The following is a 22206-nucleotide window of genomic DNA, read 5'->3' as shown; positions in this document are numbered from 1 at the left end:
TGGAGGTAGGGGCGACTGACGACATATACCCAAAACCACCCACGATAATGTTTTTGCCCCATCAGGCATCGGGAGCTCAACCCAGAATTCCAATGGGCAGCGGAGACTGCAGGAACTGTGGGATAGCTACCCACAGTGCAACGCTCCGAAAGTCGACGCTAGCCATAGTACTGTGGACGCACTCTGCCGATTTAATGCGCTTAGTGGGGACACACACAATCGACTATATAAAATCGCTTCCTAAAAATCAACTTCTATAAATTTGACCTAGTTTCATAGTGTAGACATAGCCTTACAAGTTTTAACTATTATTTAGTTTATCATTGTTGTTCTAATCCACAATACTTGAATAGGTATTTTCAGTAAATTCCTCAATTAAGGGACCCTATAATGGTAGATTAGATATATTTATATAAACTGAAAAGTAATAAGAGCATTGGCCAAGGCAAAATTACAACTTGGTAATTATGTACATTCCTCCCATCAGGAACCACATTCCTGAATCTCATCATTTATATGGGGAGATAAGGTTTGTTTTAGGGCTGTCGATTAACCGCAATTAACTCACGCGATTAAGTCAAAAAAATCACAGTCTTAATCGCACTATTAAACAGAATACCAATTGAAATTTAAATATTTTGGATGTTTTTGTACGTTTTCAAATATACTGATTTCTATTACAACACGGAATACAAAGTGTACAGTGCTTCCTTTATATTATTATCTTTTATTACAAATATGTACACTGTAAAAATGATAAACAAAAGAAAATGTTTTTCAATTCACCTCATACAAGTACTGTAGTGCAATCTCTTTATTGTGAAAGTTCAACTTACAAATGTAGAATTTTTTTGTTACATAACTGCACTCAAAAACAAAACAATGTAAAACTTTTGGCTGAATAAGAAGTAGGCCTGAGTGGACTTGCAGGCTCTAAAGATTTACATTGTTTTCTTTTTGAACACAGTTTTTTTGTACCTAATTCTACATTTGTAAGTTAAACTTTCATGATAAAGAGATTGCACTACAGTACTTATATTAGGTGAATTGAAAAATACTATTTATTTTGATTTTTAAAGTGCACATATTTTTAATAAAAATAAATAAAAAGTGAGCACTGTACACTTTGTATTCTATGTTGTAACTGAAATCAATATATTTGAAAATGCAGAAAATATCAAAAATATTTAAATAAATGGTATTTTATTATTGTTTAACAGCATGATTATTCTCAATTAATTTTTTGAACTGCGCAATTAATCATGATTAATTTTTTTAATCACTTGACAGCCCTAGTTTGCTTGTTAGTTTTTTTTAATCAGACCTGAAAAACTTGAATAGTATCTATCTTTGTAAAGCATTTTGGGGTACAATATTTTTGTACAAATTGTCCTATAAATCAAGTCTTGTCACAACAAAGCACAGAGCTCCTTAATACCAGCAACCGTAGGCAACCATACACTTGGAAAAATTAATTTTTTTAATGGACTCGTAAGTTTGTTTTATAAAGTAATAAAATAAGAAAGAGAAAAACTCTTTCCAGTAAATTAACCTTTCATCTGAAGTACATTAATATTCCCTTTCTCTAATGGACAGTTAACCTAACACTGATTTTCAGGTTTCCTTTTGCTTTGTTACAGTACAAGCAATTTGTTATGGATCAGCAGATAGTTAGCTCTACTTTATGTTATAAAAGAAAGGAATTTCAGTGGTGCCAACTTCAAGCATTCAAAAATATGACTCAGGCTCCAAAACACACAAGACTGGCTTGAAAAAAAAAAAAAGTTAAATGATAAATGTTGGGGGTTTCCTGAACCTTTAGGGTGCATTCAAGTCATATTTTAAGGCTTTCCTCTGCATGCACTAGAACTAGAAATTTATTTTCTTTAAATGAAAACAGTTTCTCATGCAATCTTTTGATTCCAGCACCTGGGATTCTGAGAAACCAAATATTGCAAGACTCATGATAAAAAATGCAAGAATTAATGACACTGGAATTTTATTTTAAAAGCCTGGAGGAAACCTCAGACACATCTCCACTACACACTTTGGAAGTCTCCCTTCCATATTAGATTACGGACAAAAACTAATACTCTCTGTTTCTATTACTGTACCTTAAAAAATATTTGTCCATGCCCACATGAAAACTGTGTCCAGTATTGTTACTATCACCACAATTTCACATTTATTGAGAAAAGAAAACAAAGTCAAATAAAATACTCATAAGTGGGAGCATAAATTGTACATGAACATAAATATTTTTAAGAAGTATACAGCATATATCTTGAAAGGATAATAAAATAGGTATTTTAAAAATTGGAGAAGGAGTGTATTGAAGCATATAAAAAGAAAAGGACATAATATTCATTTAACTGCTCATATAGTACAAGCCTCAACAATAATAAGATCACAATTTCAGTAAATTCAGAGGAGATGATGGGGAATGGGCCCAGCCATTCTAGCTTGAGGATTGGAATTTTCTTTGATCTATCAGCAAAAATAAAGGTGAAAAATGATTGGGGGTGCAGGGAGAGCTGCCTCTTCTGAAACACTTAGCAGGGCAAGTTTACAGCCAGCTTTCATTGTATGTGTATTCTTGTGTGTGGAAAGTAGTTATTGTACTGAGGCCTGTCATTGCCCAGGTATATTAATGAGAACCTGCAGGAAAATCGGAATCAGATTGTGTAAATTTTGGCCCCTTCACCTGACCTTTCATTCTGTGTTACACTGTCCCTACTCCTTTCCCACACCCCACCCTTTCAATATACAGTAATCCATTTCCTCAGAACTGTAATCCCTTCACTTTTAACTGGTAAACCAGACAGCTTCACAGAGACTGAGACACTGCTTCATGAATCCATAACATATTTTGAATGTGTCCTCAAAATGTCCTCCTTTCTTGCAAGCTTATGAGGATCAACCCCACAGTGCTCTCTGTCATTTAGATCAGAGAAACCCAAACTCCTACATAATAATATTGGTGCAAGGGAGTATCAAGGGGAGTATATACTGGAGAATTTTTTTTATAGGACTGGATTAGAGGGTTAATTCTGAACAGTTATGCAATGACAAGTATTAGCCAGCAAATATGTGAAATTCAGTAATATAAGAGGTTTTACTGTACCATGTAAAATACCATGTTATTGCAAAAATCTTAATATAACAAGGGTAGGTGTACCAGAGACAGATATTATTTACTTTCTGAACTTTGTCTACAATGAAACAGTAAGATTTTGGCAAATAAATTTTAACCACAATTGAACAAGTAAAACAAAACTAAGTACATCTTTAGTAAGTGTATGTGTGACGGTCGGTGCCCCCCATAAGGCTTTATGGAAATATGCTTATGTATGTGTATATATATATATAACATAACTAGAATGTGTTGTATGCTACATAGGCCATGTAACATATCCCTGTAAAGGTCATGATCTACTGAATCTATTAATCCTATTTGTAGGCATGTATCATTTTTGTATTCAAAGTTATGAATATTGGCTGCATACTTGTTTGATTCTAAGTAGGCTGTATTCAGAGTAGCAGCCGTGTTAGTCTGTATCCGCAAAAAGAAGAACAGGAGTACTTGTGGCACCTTAGAGACTGTTAGTCTCTAAGGTGCCACAAGTACTCCTGTTCTTCTTTTTAAGTATGCTGTAGTAAAGCAGTTGATCAACTTCCTGAGAAAGGACTATTCTCACTAAGTGCCCCATCAAGAAATACTTACGCCAACAATGAACTTGGAGACACCAATCCACACCTAGGCTTTCCCAGGAATGTGGCTTGGCTGGTAAGGAACTCAGTCATGCGTGGACAGGTGACTTGCCCAGGTGACTCCAATACTCCATTTTTTGCAGCTGGACTTTGCATAGGAGAGAGGAGGGGGTCTCCAACCATAAGAGAAAGTCTATTTAAGCCCAGGGGAGACCCCCTCTATTTGGTCTTCAGCTGGCTAAAGAGAGAGCCTCTCCACCCCCAAAGATACCTGAGAGAAACTGGAACAAAGGACAGTGACTGCAAGGGGTGTGAGTGATTGCTGGACCCAGACTAAAAGGAGATTAGTCTGTAAAAGGAAGCACTCTGGAACTGGTAAGGATTTTATTTGCATTCAGTTGGATTAGACATAGACTGGCGTGTTTTATTTTATTTTACTTGGTAATTCACTTTGTTCTGTCTGTCACTACTTGGAACCACTTAAATCCTACTTTCTGTATTTAATAAAATCACTTTTTACTTCTTAATTAACTCAGAGTATGTATTAATACCTGGGGGGGGGGGGGGAGGGGGGCAAACAGCTGTGCATATATCTCTATCAGTGTTTTAGAGGGCAAACAATTTATGAGTTTACCCTGTATAACCTTTATACAGGGTAAAACGGAGTTATTTGGGTTTTAGACACCATTGGGAGTTGGGCATCTGAGTGTTAGAGACAAGAACACTTCTGTGAGCTGCTTTCAGTTAAGTCTGAAGCTTTGGGGCAAGCAGTTCAGACCCTGGGTCTGTGTTGGAGCAGACGGGCGTGTCTGGCTCAGCAAGACAGGGTGCTGGGGTCCCGAGCTGGCAGGGAAAGCAGGGGTAGAAGTACTCTTGGCACATCAGGTGGCAGCTCCCAAGGGGGTTTCTGTGATCCAACCCGTCACAGTGTGAAAACTGGAATATTAAAATCTAATGTTGGAAGGCACATTCTCAAAATCTGTCCAATAGCTGTGCACACAAACTCAGCTATGTTCATGTCTTACATTTAGATATCACGTTTATTATATTAAAACTCTGAACAGAATGCATGCTTACCTTTCTGTCTCTTCATTTGGGGAAAGTTGCTGATTGTGGTTGCTTGAACTATTTCCACTACGATTTGATACCTAGTTTTAAGAGGGGAGAAAAAAAGATAAAAGATGGTCTTTTATAAATTTGCTCTTCATATTGCACACTTTTAGAAGTAAAAATGTAGAACAAACTCATATTCCCATTCAGAGGGCAAGTATGTCTGGAAACTGAGAATTCTCCTCTCCCACTCTAAGACAGAACAAACAAAAAATGAAAATCATTCAAAAAACCCAGCAATAATTTGGATGTCCCCTTGTCTCCACTGAAACCCTTGGGATACTGTATGACAGGTTCTTAAAAACTCAATACAATTAATGAAAGTGTAATACAAAACCATGGTCTTAAAACTTCAAGGTGAAACAAAGTAATGTTGGCAAACAGAGTGAGATTGAATGTAATAAACTTGGCAGAGTGGTGAAATTAAAAACATGCCTGAGGGAATAATTAAGACTTCATTGTAAAACTGAGACAGATTTCAGGAGAGAGTTCCACGTGCAATGGCCTCCTACAACAAAGGCAGACTTGTTCGCTGATGTAACATGCAATTGTAATATTCAAAGGGGAAGGAATTCAGGTAGCTGTAAGGATGATGCAGTCAGGGTCTGTATCTTTTAAGGCTTTAAAACCAAAATCCATTACTTTGTACAAAGTCAATGTACAGAATGAGGTGTAGTAGACTCAAGGTTACTCAATCAACGAGTAAACTGCAAGTCCTTGAGAAACCCTGCTGAAAAGGGAAATACACTGTGCTGTCCAGGCATAATGAACAAATTCTGCTAAGAAAGAAAAGAGAATTCCCCCCTCCCTCCCATCAGAGACAGACATGCTCAGAGTGGCAGAGTAAGGGAAGGGAAGGATGGGGTTTCCTCTACCATCCCTTTTCCTACCCCAGAAAAAGCAAGAGAGTAAGAACCACAGTTAACCAAAAAAAAGCAGTCACTGAAAGTTATGTCCTTATAATTAATAACCTGGCTGCTTGGTCATTTGTCCCTGTTCCTGACCTGAGTTACACACAGACCTATATTTGAAGCTTGGGAGGTAGATACATTTGTACAGAAAGAAAAAACAAACTGCACACAGCAGCAGCAGTTGGAAGATAACATAGTTAAGTGGTGATATTTTTATTCAAGATATTTCTACTGTTCATTCATCTTTATGGCTTTCATAAACTCCTTGCTTCACTGAAACTTTAATTATTCTGTCACAGAGATATTCAACACTTTTCCTCTGAGCATATTAGTGAGGAGATGAGGATTAACTAATAGTTTCTGAACTTGTCTAACATTCTCAGAAAATGTGCCTACCCAGTTTTTATGGCTACTGTAAAGTTACCCATACGTTTGTTTTTGAACACCTTCCATACTGCATTGGACTTTTTCTGCCATTACTTTATCCCAGTTGATTTCACTCAACAGCACATGCTTTTCAAAATACCTATGAGGAAGAATGGCCCACTGGTCACTGTGCTAGCCTGGGACTAGAGTAAATTCCTTGCTATAACACAGACTTCCTGTGACACCTGGGAAAGTCACTTAGTCTCTCTTTGTGCCTCAGCTCCTCCTCTGTAAAAATGGAGGTAGTAGCACTTCTCTACCACACAGGGGTGTGGTGAGTATAACTACATTAAGCAGTGTGAGTGCTCAGATACTATGGTAAAAGGCAGCCAAATTAGTACCACAGATAATTTATCTGGGTAATTGGGAACCAAGTATGTTATTTTTTTCTTGCCACTCTAGTCCTAACTATTAGAATTGCTATGATGCCTAGAATATCTAAGCTGTGAAAGCATTTAAGCAATCCTAATAGGACTAAAATGGCAAGAAGAAAAAAAATTATCTGGGTTACTGGAAATAAAATAAACTAATGCATAAGTGAGTCAATTATTTTTCAGTTCTTTTTAGCTTACGCCATTTCATTTTTTTTTAAAGAGCTGCACATGTTGTAAACTGTGTGATCACAGGCTCATGTTGTTGGTACCCCTGTCTTTCCCTGCGCCAATCCCCTTCCCCTACTGTTTGTTATCCTTACTCTTCTCATCACTTCTAAAGCAAGAAAATAAGCTTTGTGGCAGGGCTGTAGTCTATGTTTTACCATGAAGCATCTAGTAACCCGTGGTGCTACACAAATACAATAACAATTGTGATACTGCGCTACCTTCATCACAGCTGCTAATCAGAGGGAAAATTAACCATCAGCTTCCTCCCTTTATCATCTTTCATTCTCAGCCACTTCTAGTTCGTTCAACCTCTTTATCTCACACAAACTTATGGCACTATATAAAACTACTACCTATGGTTTCAGACCTCATATGTAAGGATTCTCCTTTCCTTCCCTATTCTCTGCAATCTCATTCAACTTTCCACAGGACCTTAAATTTGGGGAGAAGGGAAGTTCAAGGATCGTGGGTCACATTGTCGTGATCCCACTGTATGTATATATTTTGTATTTTCTCTTAAGGTTTTCACATCCTTATGAAGAAAATTTATCTGTAAGACCCTTTTCCTTGATGAAAGGAAATAAGGACATAAATATTTTAACTACTTCACAAAAACAGGAGTCAAAACTTTCCCCAAAATAACAAAGCAGCACTGGAAGGTAGCTATCCTTCAAAGTCACATGATCTTTTGCTCTGGAAACCTTCAATATTTCATACCCAGTGCAAAAGCCCAAGGAAGGTATTCCAGTTCTCCAGCAGATATAGGTAGGTGGATGAAAAGGTGATCAAGACAGTTAAGTCCAAAGCTGACCGTGAAGCATTACAAAGGGATCTCACAAAACTGCGTGACTGGGCAACAAAACGGCAAATGAAATTCAATGTTGATAAGTGCAAAGTAATCCACACTGGAAAATATGATTTTAAAAAATAAAAATTAAAAAAAATCAGATTTTTTTTATTTAAATTGGATTTTTTTGATAAAATGCTTTTTGAGGAAAAAATCTAAATATAGCTTTAATTAAGATACATTATAGCTCAAAGATATCATCATGGAATAGGGATTATAAATTCTAATTCTATAGTATGAGACAATATATTCATGTAATGTTTAAGAAAAGTTTTGTAAATGAGTTCCAATAGTTCGTGAATTAGGGACCCAATCTTATGGGGTTCCAGGGGCTTCTGTACAGATCAGGGGTCAGCAACCTTTCAGAAGTGGTGTGCCAAGACTTCATTTATTCACTCTAATTTAAGGTTTCGCGTGCCAGTAATACATTTTAACGTTTTTAGAAGGTCTCTTTCTATAAGTCTATAATATATAACTAAACTATTGTTGTATGTAAAGTAAATAAGATTTTTAAAATGTTTAAGAAGCTTCATTTAAAATTAAATTAAAATGCAGAGCCCCCCGGACCAGTGGCCAGGGCCCGGGCAGTGTGAGTGCCACTGAAAATCAACTCGTGTACCGCCTTCGGCACATGTGCCATAGATTGCCTACCCCTGTTTGAGCAGCATATTCCAGAAGTCTTGAGGTCTTTCTGAGTGTAGCCCTCATTGATTTGAGATCTACCATACCATTCTCTCACTAGAAGGGAAAGCCTACGGCCTGCTGCCATTATAAAGGAGACCTACTTTGGGAATATTTGAATGAAGTTCCTCTACCTGTGGGTAAGACAGGCATGTGTGCAAAATGCAAACAGTGAAACAAAGAAATGCAAGGCCTGGTTGCCTAAATGAAACAACATCACGAGAAGTGTTCCTTCTCAGGAGGAAGCTGCGTTGAAGATGATGAAAGGAACATGTCTGAACATGCAGGATCTTCAGGTTGGTAAACCTTTTTTTATTTCATACTTCTTTCTTAAGGACTGCCAGTCTTCCTTCTGGATTATTCTTGAATTCTCATGTTTGAGCAAAAAATAGTGTTGTTACTCTATGGTACTATCATTTTAGATGCAGTTGATATAAAAAATAAATAGCTGAAATAGGCAGATCTTCCTTTTACAATTTCACCTTTAAAGTAGTATTGAGTGTCAGTGAATGCACTGAGTAATACTAAATGAGCACAATGGTAATAATAATTAAATAACTGCATTGACTTATTTTGTTTAGGAGAATACATCCTCAACATACAGGATTCTGAAGACTATCCACTTTCAAGATCACCATCATTTTCTATAGTTTCAGCGTTATCTGGCAATGACAGTGTTTCAGTCACATAGACATACATAAGTTAGCGATAAGAACCAGCAGATTACAAAAAGAGGTAATTGATGGGAAAACTGCCCAGTTTGTTTATGCAACAAATTCTCCTCTCCATATTATTGAGAGCCCACACTTCATTAACATGGTTCAGTCATTGATGGGTGGAGCAATGTCCACAATGATCCTGTTGTATGTGCTTCTGTGAGAATAGAAGAAGGGAATGTCTTCCTTACAGAAACAATTGATACATCAGGAAATGCACACACAGCAGAATACTTACAAGAAGTAGCAGCAAAAGCTATAACAAACTGTGAAAAAAAATTCAAATATCTAGTCCGCAGCTTGGTCAAAGATAATGCTGCAAATGTATCCAAGATGAGAAGCCATTTAGAAGAGAGTCCCAAGCTAATAACATATGGTTGCAGTGCTCATTTGATGCACCTCCTAGCCAAAGACTTCAGTGTTCCAGAAATAAAGGCTAATGTTGTTGAAATTGCAAAATACTTCCGTAACAACCACTTTGCAGCAGCTGCTCTGAAAAAAGTGGGAGGAACCAAGCTAACGCTCCCACAAGACGTGCGATGGAACTCAGTAGTGGACTGTTTTGAGCACTATATCAAGAAGTGGCCTAATCTGATGACAATTTGCAAACAAAATCATGAAAAAATACATGGCACTGTCACAGCCAAAGTTCTCAACATCGGGCTTGAGAGAAATGTTGAACCAGGGTGGCCAACCTGTGGCTCCGGAGCCACATGCGGCTCTTCAGAAGTTACTATGCAGGACCTTGTATAGGCACCGACTCCAGGGCTGGAGCTACAGGCACCAACTTTCCAATGTGCTGGGAGATGCTCACTGCTCAACCCCTGGCTCTGCACAAGCCCTGTCCCCACTCCACCCCTTCCCACCCTCTCCCCTGAGCCTGCCATGCCCTCACTCCTCCCCAGAGCCTCCTGCATGCCACGAAAGAGCTGATTGGGTGCGGGGAAGGCGCTGATCAGCGGGGCTGCCGGTGGGCGGAAGTTGCTGGGAGCCGGGGGGGGGGGAGGGGGGCAGAGTGCGGAGCTGATGGAGGGGCTGCTGGGAGGGATAGCTCAGTGGTTTGAGCATTGGCCTGCTAAACCCAGGGTTGTGAGTTCAATCCTTGAGGGGGCCACTTAGGGATCTGGGGCAAAATCAGTACTTGGTCCTGCTAGTGAAGGCAGGGGGCTGGACTCTATGACCTTTCAGGGTCCCTTCCAGTTCTATGAGATAGGTATATCTCCATATATTATTATTATTATTAAATCAAATCCACCCTGATCCCAACTATACATACAAAATGCTGGGGTCTAAATTAGCTGTTGTCACTTAAAGAGTTCTTGGAGTCATTGTGGACAGTTCTCTGAAAACATCTTTCCAATGTGAGACAGCAATCTAAAAAGCTAACAGAATGTTAGGAACGATTAGGAAAGGCATAGATAATAACAGAAAATATCATAATGCCACTATAAAATCCCTAGTACGCCCACACTTTGAATACTGCATGCAATTCTGGCCACCCCATCTCAAAAAAGATACATTAGATTTGGAAAAAATTCAGAGAAGGGAAACAAAAGTGATTAAGGGTATGGAACAGGTTCCATACCAAGGGAGATTAAAAAGACTGGGACTATTCAGTTTACAAAAGAGATGACTAAGGGGGGATATGATAGAGGTGCATAAAATCATGAATGATGTGGAGAAAGCAAATACATAAGCGTTCTTTACCCCTTCACATAATACAAAAACCAAGGGTCACCCAATGAAATTAATCGGCAACAGGTTTAAAACAAAACAAAAGGAAGTACTTCTTCACACAACACACAGTCAGGGGATGTTGTGAAGGCCAAAAGCATAACTGGGTTCAAAAACTGACCAGATAAATTCATGGAGGATAGGTCCATGAATGGCTATTATCCAAGACAGTCAGTGACACAACCCCATGCTCTAGGTGTCTGTAGGCCTCTGACTGCCAGATGCTGACTGGATGGAAGGGGATGGATCATTCAGTTATTGCCCTGTTCAGTTCATTCCACCTGAAGCATCTGGCACTGGCCACCTACATTCCCTCTAAGGTGCATGCCTGCACAACCATGCAGGAAGCCACCAAGGGGGCCACAGGTGTGCACACTGCACTCCCCCGGCCCTGGCCCCAGGGCGTCTGCAGCCGGAGAGAGACACCTCTCTCCCCGCCACAGCCCTGGGTAGGGCTGCACCCTAAACCTCTCATCCCCAGCCCCATCCCAAAGCCCACACCCCCATCTGGAGCCCTCACTCCCCTGCACCCCAACCCTCTGTCCCCTCCCGCACCCTGAACCCCTCATTCCCAGCCCCACCCTAGACCCCGCACCCCCAGCTGGAGATGGAGCCAGAGCCCTCACTCCCCTGCACCCCAGCCCTCTGTCCCAGCCCTGAGCTACCTCCCACACACCGAACCCCTTCGTCCAACCCCCACCACACATCACCTCCATATTGGTGCACATAAATTCATTCCACCCATGCATGGGAAAAATTAGAGGGAATATTGCTGGCCACTGTTGGAAGACAAGATAGTAGGCTAGATGGACCATTGTTCTGACCTAGCATGGCCATTCTTACGTTTTTCACTTATGGAAGCCAAAGGGATGTGTCTGCACAGCAAGAGAGCAAGTTTTCACTAGGGATCCAATTATAAACTAAAATTTATATTATTAATACTAATAAACTATGACTTGAAAAGTCTCTCTCAAACACAAAAAACAAAGTTCTTCTATTGTTTAAAAAGAACTCTAAAAAAAACATGTACAGACAACACACAGAATAATGTAAGACCTAAAACAGGACAGATAAGTTGAAGGGGGGGGGAGGAGAACGAGTTGGCTTTCTCAACTTAGACTCCTTGTATCAAAGATAAGCAATACAGAATTCTTGTCAAGATGTGAAGTCTCAGCAATAAAATTTAAGAACGATAGATATTTCACGTAGAGGATGTGGAAATGTTGTGAAGTGCATGACTTTGTTGTGTTGGCTATTGTCAACTACACACTTACAGAGAAGGATTTAACATAACCTTCCAAATCAAGGCCAATTTATGTAGGCAGTGCAGGAGAATACGAAGGAAACAGTCCAAACAGTTCTAATTGGATAGTTTCCTAATCCACAATTGTTGCCTTTAACATAATAAAATAAAATAAATAATAAAAGATACCCTGCTCCCCTTCAAAAACAAAAAGCTATGGCCATGAAATCTACCACTCCCTACAAATTATATCTAACTTTCTCTACACACTTGGCTTTAAAACAACGATACTCCAAAAAAAACCACTAACTGAGACATTTAAAGAACTACTTTCCACCTTCACCACACTACTGTGCTCACTGGCAAATATTAGGGAAGCGACTGTTCTTTAAGAGATTTTTAAAAGTTGCTGTTATATTTTTAACGCCACTTCTTAACCTTTTGAAGAGTTGAACAGTCTACCTACCCCCAAGGATTCTTGTGAGGTAGAATAAATTTTAAGAGGCTTTTATAAGTTGTTATGAAATCTAGCTATATGAATTATAAAACAGTACACTCTGCTCTCTGGGCTTTTGTTTTTGTCCCAACAGGTTACTAATGGCCTGGTAGGTATGTCTGTTTAAACTGTCCATAATATCTTTCACTGAGGGGCCATCAAGGATTTCTCTTTGTCCATTCATTCTTTAGGCAGAGGCTGACAAAGTGTATCACAAGAAAAGAACCTCGACAGGCCTCTATGAAGGGTGGGCCAGTATGGGATGCACGTGCACAGTTTCTCATGCGCGGATATATTTTGAAAATCTGGGAGATGTGTTTTATTGTAAAGAAAAAAATACCCTACTCTTTAATGGCCACGTATAAGTATTTTTAGGCATTCTATAGCTACATAATCCCAAATGGCTATACGACCTTCAGAGAATTCCAGCAGGAACAAGGAGAAAAGCCACCTGGCCTCAGTGTCTGTCTCCTCTCAAGCTCCAGCCCTCCCCCCCTCCAAACCACACTTGCTTTTTTCTAGTGTCCTTGGAAATTAACTCTCCACAGTGGGACCAGCCCTATTATCCTGCACATCTCCACAGTGTGGGCAGGCAGTTATGATCCCATCACTAAGGACGTTACACTTTCCCAGTCAGCTCTGGGTTAGGGCATGTAGGCCCAGTCACAATTTCTGTATGGACTCTTGTCTTTTTGGATAGAAAATAAGGTTCAAGGGGCCTCACTGTGAATGAATTTGTGCATATGCTATTGTCCACGTTCAATAATTAAGGAGTGAAAATACTAGTAGCATAAACTGATTTATTACAAGGGAAATCCCATCAGCTATGTGGAACCATGAAGATTAGCACACTTACCAATAAATGATTTCAAGCCCATCCAACCCCCCCACCCAGCTTCTAACCCTCTTGCTAAGAACATAAGAATGGTTGTACTGGGTCACTCCACATCCCAGGCGCTATGATCCCCTTCCCAACTGCTTGCCTCATTTTTTATCTTCCCAGCTTTTGATCCTCCCACCTACCCAAACAATAAGTACCCAGTTCCAATCACCTTAAGTGCTATCGTTAATAAATCTAACAGAAAGCCCAGTGAGATTTCAGAAAAAAAAGTTGTGTATCCACATATATTATGGAGGATTTCACTTCTTTTAGGAATTGGAACTACTTTGACTGCAGTGAGAATCAAGAATCTGAGGAATTATCTATCAATACCTGGAGACTTCCTTCAGTGATATAATATCTTGATCTCAGGGAAATGGGAAGGAATTAAATTCTTCTCAAATGACAAACCACCATTTGGATGTTTCAAAGGAATACTGAGTTTCACATTAACTATAATTTCTTAGGATAATTCTCTTCAATAGCCAAGTCTAAACTATAAAACTGTTACTATCTAAATCAGATGGCTTAGAGGTTACCAAGAAGCGATCTCAGTTAGCTTATTTTCAAATATAAACAAAACTAAAAATAAAAAGTTTGTCATTCTTTGACCTTTGTGGATTAACAGCCTACAAAAAAAAAGTGCACAGAAATGCTACATGTCATTCTAGGACAAGGAATGAAGAGTGTCCTCCAACTAAAATTATGGGATACAGGAAATTTTAGGTGAGCAGAATGCTATTACCCAGATTGGAATTTGACCAGGAAACCAGGGTTGATACCCATATGCCAGAGATTTATTTGTTAGAGGGAGGTAATCAGAAAAATTCTCAGCACTGCAAAGTAACTTATTCCCAGTTGTAAGCATTCAAGAGCTTATTTTCCCTTCTCCTCCATACTTTCCTGTGGTTTATTAGCTAAATATACCATGAAATGTCATTTACTTTGTTCATCCACAGACACACCTTTGTGTGGTTTCCCCAACCTCAACCCTTAGAACATTCACAGACAAATCACTACCCTACTCTGAAAAATGTACCACTGAATCTTTACCTGGCCACAAGAGTCTCTTCCACAGGTGCTCATACACCACGGGAATGGGGACAGACAGATAAATTAAACATAGCAAGGAGACTGCACTTCCAGCAGCACAGTGCTACTCGGCCACCAAGCTGGGATACTGGTATTACACAGATCCTGAGGAAACAGTATCACCTGCTGAATCACAAACACCATGTCCCTGCAAGAATCCTGAGATTTTTCTGAAGGCTTCCCATTCAAGTTCTGATCAGACCCAACATTGCTTGGGGCTTACGATATCACAGCTCGAGGTAAGTCCACCACGCTATAGACTGGAAAGTGAACATAATGATACAAATGTAGCCAAAAAACACAGTACTTCATACAGTGAGTTTGCCTTCCGATATTACAATTTAAAGGGACCTAGAGGCCTAGATAGAGAATACAGTGCACATTAATTGTACCAGAACAACAAAAAAAGGGTTACGTTTCAACTGAAGCAAGCAGCTCCATTAGTGTTATTACTCTAATAAACCTCATGTCTATTTAGGTTTCCAACAGTCTAATAAGGGGTAATTTATACTGTCAGTAGCACAGCATGCTGGCCTGGAGTAAAGAGCAAATTTTACAGCAGATGAACAATATGTAGCCAAGCAACAAAATCATTTCACTCTCTCACCTAATACATTTTCCTCTTTGGAAAATATAAGTTGTTTCAGAGCAGGGTGTGGAAATGAAGCGAGAACAAAAAAGAAAAGCTACTTATTCAGCCCCAAGCACATGGACTGATGGGGATGGATCTAACAGGAGGTGCATTCAGTAGTCACAAATCAGGACCCACGCCCTCATGGCAACCGCTTCTGCAGTGTTCCAACACTTTAATGCTCTCACGTTGGCTCTGCTATGAAGATAAGAGAGAGAGGAAGGATGATTCAGTGGTTAGGATGCTGGCCTGGGAAGTTGGGAGACCCAGGTTCTATTTTCTACTCGTCCAAGTGCTTCCTGTGTGACTTGGGGCAAACAGCTTAGTCTCTCTGTGCGACAGTTATCTCTGCATCTGTACAATGGAGATAACAGTGCTTCCTTACCAGGGGGCCACAGAAGTACCCAGGATAGCCAGACAGCCTGCCCTGGGACTGCTCCCTAACACCACAGTCTCCATCCCACGCTCATCCTCAGTTGCTGCCAAATCTCCTTGCTCACCTCCACTTTTGATCACTGCCCAGAGACAGACACACTAGTTCTTCTTCCCCTGAAGAGGGTTCTCTGGGCACAGGAAGATACAGCTGCCTTTGCTGGATCCTTCAGCAACCATCCTCCACCTTCCTGAAGCCACTGCTACAAGGCGTACGGTGTGTGTCTGGAGGAACTCCCAGGAATCCCAGCAGAGAAAGGAATTGGGAGAGGAACCCCCTGAATATGACAGCCCTATTGGAGGAGAGGGGGAATCCCTTCGAGAAACCCAGCATGAGGGGTGCGTGCATGTGTACAGCAAGCAAATGGGTGCCTGTGTGCAGAGAGCGGATTAACTCTGCCTCTCTAGACATTCCATTTCCCCACAAGTTTGGCCCTACTATTGGGTCAAGCAGTGTATTTGACCAGTAGGACCATATCCTCTGGAGGCTTCGCCCCTTGTGCATTTATAACCCCGCTTTAGTCTTTTCAAAGTAATGCTTCCATTCACTGTGGTTGTCACATGACAACTATGTCTTTATCTTAAGCAGACAGTGTTTGCTCACTCAATGGAAATGGCAGAGAGAATCTAAAGCACAAACAAAAACGGCTAGCTCCAGCTATAGGAGCACCACTGCAAGTGCAGAAGAAAAGATGTGCTACCCAATATTAAACAAAAGTAATTCAGAAAAAATACATCCAATTAGGGCAGAAAAGGGTGCAAGAACCACAGGAAAGGGGAGATAATCAACAACAACATGCTTAGACAGAGGAGGTCTGTAGCACTGAGTATCCATGACCACACATTTTATTCCAGGCATCTAAGAGCTCTACAGGGTATTGCTGAGCTGGTGAAGCCCAGTTAATTGCAGACTGCATGACTGCTGCCAGTCGGTGACTGGGCAGTGTCCTATCCTGACCTTGAATCTGAGCTCTGAAGATAGACATGCTGGGACTTTGCTTCTGAGACATACAACATGACCAAAAAGACCAGCCAGCAGCAGCCAATGATGATTTCAGTACTCTGGTGGCCAGTTCTCACTGATACATCCCTATTACTGATAAAGTCAAACCATCTTATACCAGTAGCTGTCATGGACAATGCATATGAAGTGCATCCAGCCTCCTGATGTCTTGTTTTAAGCAACATCCATTATTTCAGATTCATATAAAAGAATCAAAAGTATGCAGGTTTGATAAATCCGTACTTTTGTACAGTTTCACTTTTTTTGGCCACCAGACCCTATGCATGTCCTTCACGGCTAAGACATCTAAACGAACTCTCCTTGGGATGTCTGGCTGGCTGCACCCATCAGATGATAGGCTGGCTGCCTACATAGATGAAATCATCCACTGCTTCCACAGTTTGTCTGGAAGCACATAACTTGTATCAAAAATTTTGCACTGATGTTCAGGATTTCTGTTTTTGTCCAAGAAACTCATAATCCAAGGGCAGCTGCCACATGCTGGAAGCTCCCTGGTGCATCTTTGAGACCATCTGAATCCTGACCAAAGAAGACAACATCATCCGCATAATCCAGGTCAATAAAAGAGGTTAAATCAATGGTTATACCAACATTTGCAGAGATATGCTCAATGAGCCAATCCATTGCACAGCAGAACAGGGCTGGGTCCAGGACTCATCCCCGTTTCACCCCAGATCTACTGTGACACCTGTCAGTTCTATGGGTCCCCCAATTTATTCATGCTCTGAGTCATTATGCAGATCTTGAATTAGCATCAGAAGGATGTCGGGAACACTGATGCCCCGTAAGGCCTTCCACAAGGCAGTTCTAGTGGCAGAATCGAAGGCTACCTTTAAGACTACATATGCTGCTGTCAAAGGCCAGTTACATTCATAATGGATCTCAGAAAAAAGACAAGAGTAAGTATAGCATCCATTGTAGGTCTCCACAAAAAGAACAGGAGTACTTGTGGCACCTTAGAGACTAACAATTTTATTAGAGCATAAGCTTTCGTGGGCTACACGAAAGCTTATGCTCTAATAAATTTGTTAGTCTCTAAGGTGCCACAAGTCCTCCTGTTCTTTTTGAGGATACAGACTAACACGGCTGCTACTCTGAAACCTGTAGGTCTCCAGGCAGTGAAGCACTATTGCTCTAAGCAATGGTATTTCACAAGGAAAGGCTGGACCCAGGTGAGTAGGACACATGCAAAGACTTTTCCAGGGAGAGAGAGTAAAGTTATTGGCCTATAGCTACAATATTCAGTGCATGGCCTTTCCCCTTACAGAGCGGGATAATGATCCCTTCCTCCCACTCTGCTGGTACCTTTCCAGTAGTCCAAAACTGGACAAAAAGTTGGCATAATGGGCTCACTGGTACACTTTAAAAGTTTGGGTGTTATGCTGTTAGGTCCAGCAGCATGTCCACTTCGCAGTTTCTACATGGCTGAGCAAATCTCTTCCAACACAGGTCATCTCCACAAGTTTCAGGGCCAGGGATTGCATCTATTGCTAATGCATACAGATCTGGAGATTGAGTTGCTTCAGGATGGTTACATGTGGACTCATAATATTCTTTCCATCTTTGCAGGACTATTTGTTGCGTTAACCTAGTTTTACCATCAGCCTTGTTCATTGGCGTAGTCAGAGAATCACTTGCAGGCTACAAGTTGTGACAATTGGTTTAAAAATCTGAGCATTTAAAAAAAAAAAAAAAAAAAGATTCTTGGCAATGATGACAGTGATGACACCCTTAGGAAACTTGCTAATTCTTGGTAGGAGGACACCTGGGAATTGGCTTATTTCCGACACCTGGAGGTACTGATACACAGCACCACACTGGGAAAGACATCTGGCCACTGGAAAGTGTGACAGGTTGCAACACTAAAAAGGCCAGAAACGCAGCCTGATATCCTCCACAATGCCAGGAACACCACGCAATTCCAACATAATCCATTTACCCTTGCTGTTGGTTCCCAACTCTTTCCTCAAGACAGAAAGCAACAAGAGGGAGGCATATCAGATGGGGAAGAACTAATATGAAACCTGGAATAGGCATTTGTTCTAGGCAAGTGGGAGACTGCTGGCCCTTTCTGGGGATCCCTCTTCTGGTGCTTAAAAGCAGGTTAGGAATATGGGAATTATCTTGCATCATGGAGGAAGAGAGAAGGAATAGGTGAAAAGAGAAGCCCTGCTCCAAGTTTTGGGAAAGAGAGGGAGAGAAAAAAATTGGGAGGTATTAAAGATGAATATTACATAGATGCCTTGGTATCACAGCACAGAACACTAAGAAAGGGAATATTCATTCCATATAAGATCTTATTATTTATTTAGTTCTATAAGAGTTAACGGATGGCCTCCAAACTCAGAACCTGAGATATATTCAAGAGGGAATGACTGGGAGCCATCTGCCTCTAAGAATTCCTCAAAACCTCCTAGGGGGTCATCACACACACTACAGCCCAGCCCCTAAATGTCACATTACAGAATCAGCCAGCCCAAAAGGAAGTACTTGATGTATTTGTTAGAAATGCAGTTTACTAACACGACATTACTTAATAATGGAAGTCAACACATTATTTCTCTCTGACTCCTTTGATCAGGGCATGCTGTGTGGAAGGTTCCTATATGTCTTTAAATAATTGAGGAGACTTTAATATACACCAGCCAGTTATAATGGAATAATTTTAATATTTCCTGCTGACTAAAGGGAAAGCAGCTTATTTTGGAGCTTTAATAAATGTTAAGGCTTATATTTCCTCTCTGCGCGTCACTGAAATCACACTTCACTCAGGTCTCAGCAATGGACTGGCAGGAGAAGCATGCTTAGTTTTGAACATTCTATAATTGAACATTGGATACCTTAGTTGTTTCAGGAATTCAACGTCAGAGTTGCTGTTAATGAGCTTGATGAACTCCTCATAAGAAGGAGCATATGTGTAGGCTTTCTTGTGATGCTCATTCACCTGTTCTCTGTACTCCATCTGACTGAGCAGCATTTGGTTGACATAATCTGGATCACTCAGCAGCTCCACCATTGGCTTCAGTACTGGGAGAAGAAATTGAAGAACAAAATCATTGTGAAAAAGAGCAAATGTCATCTTCAAACAAACACAAACTCAGTGTAACATTTTGGACACAAATTGAAACAAAGCAGGTTGATAAAATTCCAAGGAATTACTATGTAATTCCCAGATTACATAGTGTATCACTCATTTTAGACTGAAGTTTACCCTTCTCCTAAACTTTTTATTTTCTCTATTCATTACTGTAAACTGTCATTGAGATTCAGGAAACTGGAAATCCAGGTTATTAAAAAGTTTACACATGTTAAAGCAGCTGAACCTAAATTGCAACATTTCCAGTGTCTGTTTCTGCTCTTCTTCCTGTGTATCTCAGAGAACGTTACACATTAGAGCCTAGGAAGGTGCAGAACTATGAATTAAAAAGAACTGTACTATATGGAGATTACTTGGGACTTTGCAGCATCAAAAATTGTCCCCAACTCCAAATTCAAAAAAGGGCAGAGTGATTAGTGGTTTCGTCATCCAATTAAAAGTGCATTTTACAAAAAGAACTAACATTCTTAATAAATAAATGGATAGTTATTGGTTTTTTTTTAAGATTTTATATCATGCTTCAGTCATGTTCACATCCTTAGTCTAGAATTCCACTTATCTGAATGAGGTATAACAGTCTAGGACCACTCAAATGCTCTCCAGAAGGTCACTCCAGCATAGAAGGCTAAAGGTTTGGTTTCCTCTAGGACAGAATAAGAGGATGGAATGGCTCCTTGCTGCAAGGTGCCGAGCACTCTGACCCTGATACAGGAAAGCACTTAAGTATAGGCTTAATTTTGAGCAGGCGAGTAGCCCTATTGACTTCATGTGCTTAAACATATAATGAAATGCCTTGCTAAACCAGCACAATAGAGCTCAGTGCCTTATCCTTAATTAGCTAATGCTATGAATTTTTAAGTGTCTCATGTATGTCTATAAGATACTAACTGTACCAGTCTCTGCATGTGCAGGTTGTGACAGAAGTTTAATTTTAGAACTTAAAATGTGATATCAATACAAGTATAAACAGTTTGTAATCTCAGTACTGTAGTAGGTAAGTCATTAATTATCTCTGATCTATAATCTACCTTTTGTTGCAAGTATGTCTGCAAGGACTATGCGCAAGCTGAGAGACTGGGAATCCTTTGAGGGTAGGAGACAATACACCAGAATTTGAGAACATGATTGCAGGAATCTTACTTCTTCGTCAGAGTTCCTCAAGCATGGATGAAGTAAAAATGGCCTTGGCTGCTCCTCCTGCCTATTAAAAAAGGTACCAGAATTTCAGTTGAAATTACAATACATCTTTAGTCATTACTTACTATATTAGAATGTATAAAATATCAGGGACATAATGTTCAGCAAAGAAACATTTTAAACAGAAACTATGCTTCATCTATTGTTTATTTATAATTATATTAAGAAGAGCCTACATTTGCCCCATTTCAATCCCTTACCCTATCTTTTCTCTATACCTGTACAAATAGAAACACATTTTTAAACCACAGCCGTATAGAATAAGCTATTATAGTTCAGAGCACACCCCAAGGGAGAAGGTTGAATAAAAAGCTTGTTTTCTAGTCACTTCCCTTGACATACATGGAACCTAATCCATTTTTTCCAAAATAATTGAGAAGGCAAAGTATTGAGATGCAAACATAGCCTTCTACTGCAGACTAATTAATAGGCTTGTATTATAATTGTATGACTATTTAAGCAGGGGACTGAATATTACTGAGAAATGGATTTAGCTGTGACACTGAAGGTGGAACAGATGTGATCTTCTACATTTGTGATCAACTACTGAATTGTCACTCAAAAAACTGCCGGCCTCTTTATTCTGACTTTTTGTAGAAAATAACAAACAAGGAAAGGTCAAGTGAATTCTCCCAGACAAAGAATCACTGAATAGCTAGATGACTGAGAATTTTCAACATTAGCAGACAATATTAACTAGTGGAAAAAATAAACAAACAAACAAGTGTGGGATGTATGAAGAATGTGATAGAAAATACTAAAAAAATGTTATGATGCCATTAAATAAATCACTGGAATTCCCTCATCTGGAACACTGTAGTTCTGAGCACCTTGTCTTAAACCGGTTAGCAGAAGCAAAATGGGCTCAAGAAACAGGGAATGCAAAATTAGCCATGGGGAAACTTCCATATGAGAAGAGATATGAAAGACTGGGTCTGTTTAGTTCTAAGAGGAGACAAATGAAAGGGGGACATGATAGAGGTATACAAAATATTGAATGATATTGAGAAGGTAAACAGGGACTCCTATTTACCTTCTCTCAGAATACCAGGACAAGGGGAAACAAAATTGAAAGGCAAATTTTAAAACTGACAAAAAGATGAAAGTGCATGGTTCTTCTGTGGAACTCATTGCCACTAGATATCATTGAGCCCAAAAGTATAGTACAATTAAAACATGGAGAGCATGAGAGAACATCCACAGTTACAATACACAGGATCATTTCTATTTTAATACAGCATAAATTCTCATGCTTCGTGGTCTAAACCAAAGACTTTACTGATGAGAGTTTAGGTGAAATATTCCCTATGGGCAGGTTATTCCATAATTCTCCAATAAAAGGTTTCTTACACCTTCCTCTGAAGCATCTGGTGCTG

General features: G+C 39.9%; 1 protein-coding gene across 14 annotated transcripts in view; it reads right to left on the bottom strand.

Annotated features, from left to right (window-relative positions):
- Nucleotides 1–22206, bottom strand: part of SNX25 (sorting nexin 25) — a 166386-nt gene that overhangs the window by 88961 nt on the left and 55219 nt on the right. For all 14 annotated transcript variants that reach the window (XR_010601841.1, XR_010601839.1, XR_010601842.1 and 11 more), the window contains 3 exons: nucleotides 20662–20834; nucleotides 19377–19563; nucleotides 4789–4859 (listed from right to left, as the gene is read on the bottom strand). Coding sequence is in view for 5 of the 14 variants with exons in the window: in XM_065597936.1 (XP_065454008.1) it covers nucleotides 4789–4859; nucleotides 19377–19563; nucleotides 20662–20834 (431 nt within the window). In the remaining 9 variants the exon portion in view is untranslated. The remainder of the gene's footprint in view (nucleotides 1–4788; nucleotides 4860–19376; nucleotides 19564–20661; nucleotides 20835–22206) is intronic.

This window comes from Chrysemys picta, chromosome 5, assembly GCF_011386835.1.
Source record: "Chrysemys picta bellii isolate R12L10 chromosome 5, ASM1138683v2, whole genome shotgun sequence".
Classification (NCBI taxonomy): domain Eukaryota; kingdom Metazoa; phylum Chordata; order Testudines; family Emydidae; genus Chrysemys; species Chrysemys picta.
The sequence above is the reverse complement of the archived record's forward strand: the minus strand, read 5'-3'. Positions and strand labels throughout refer to the sequence as shown.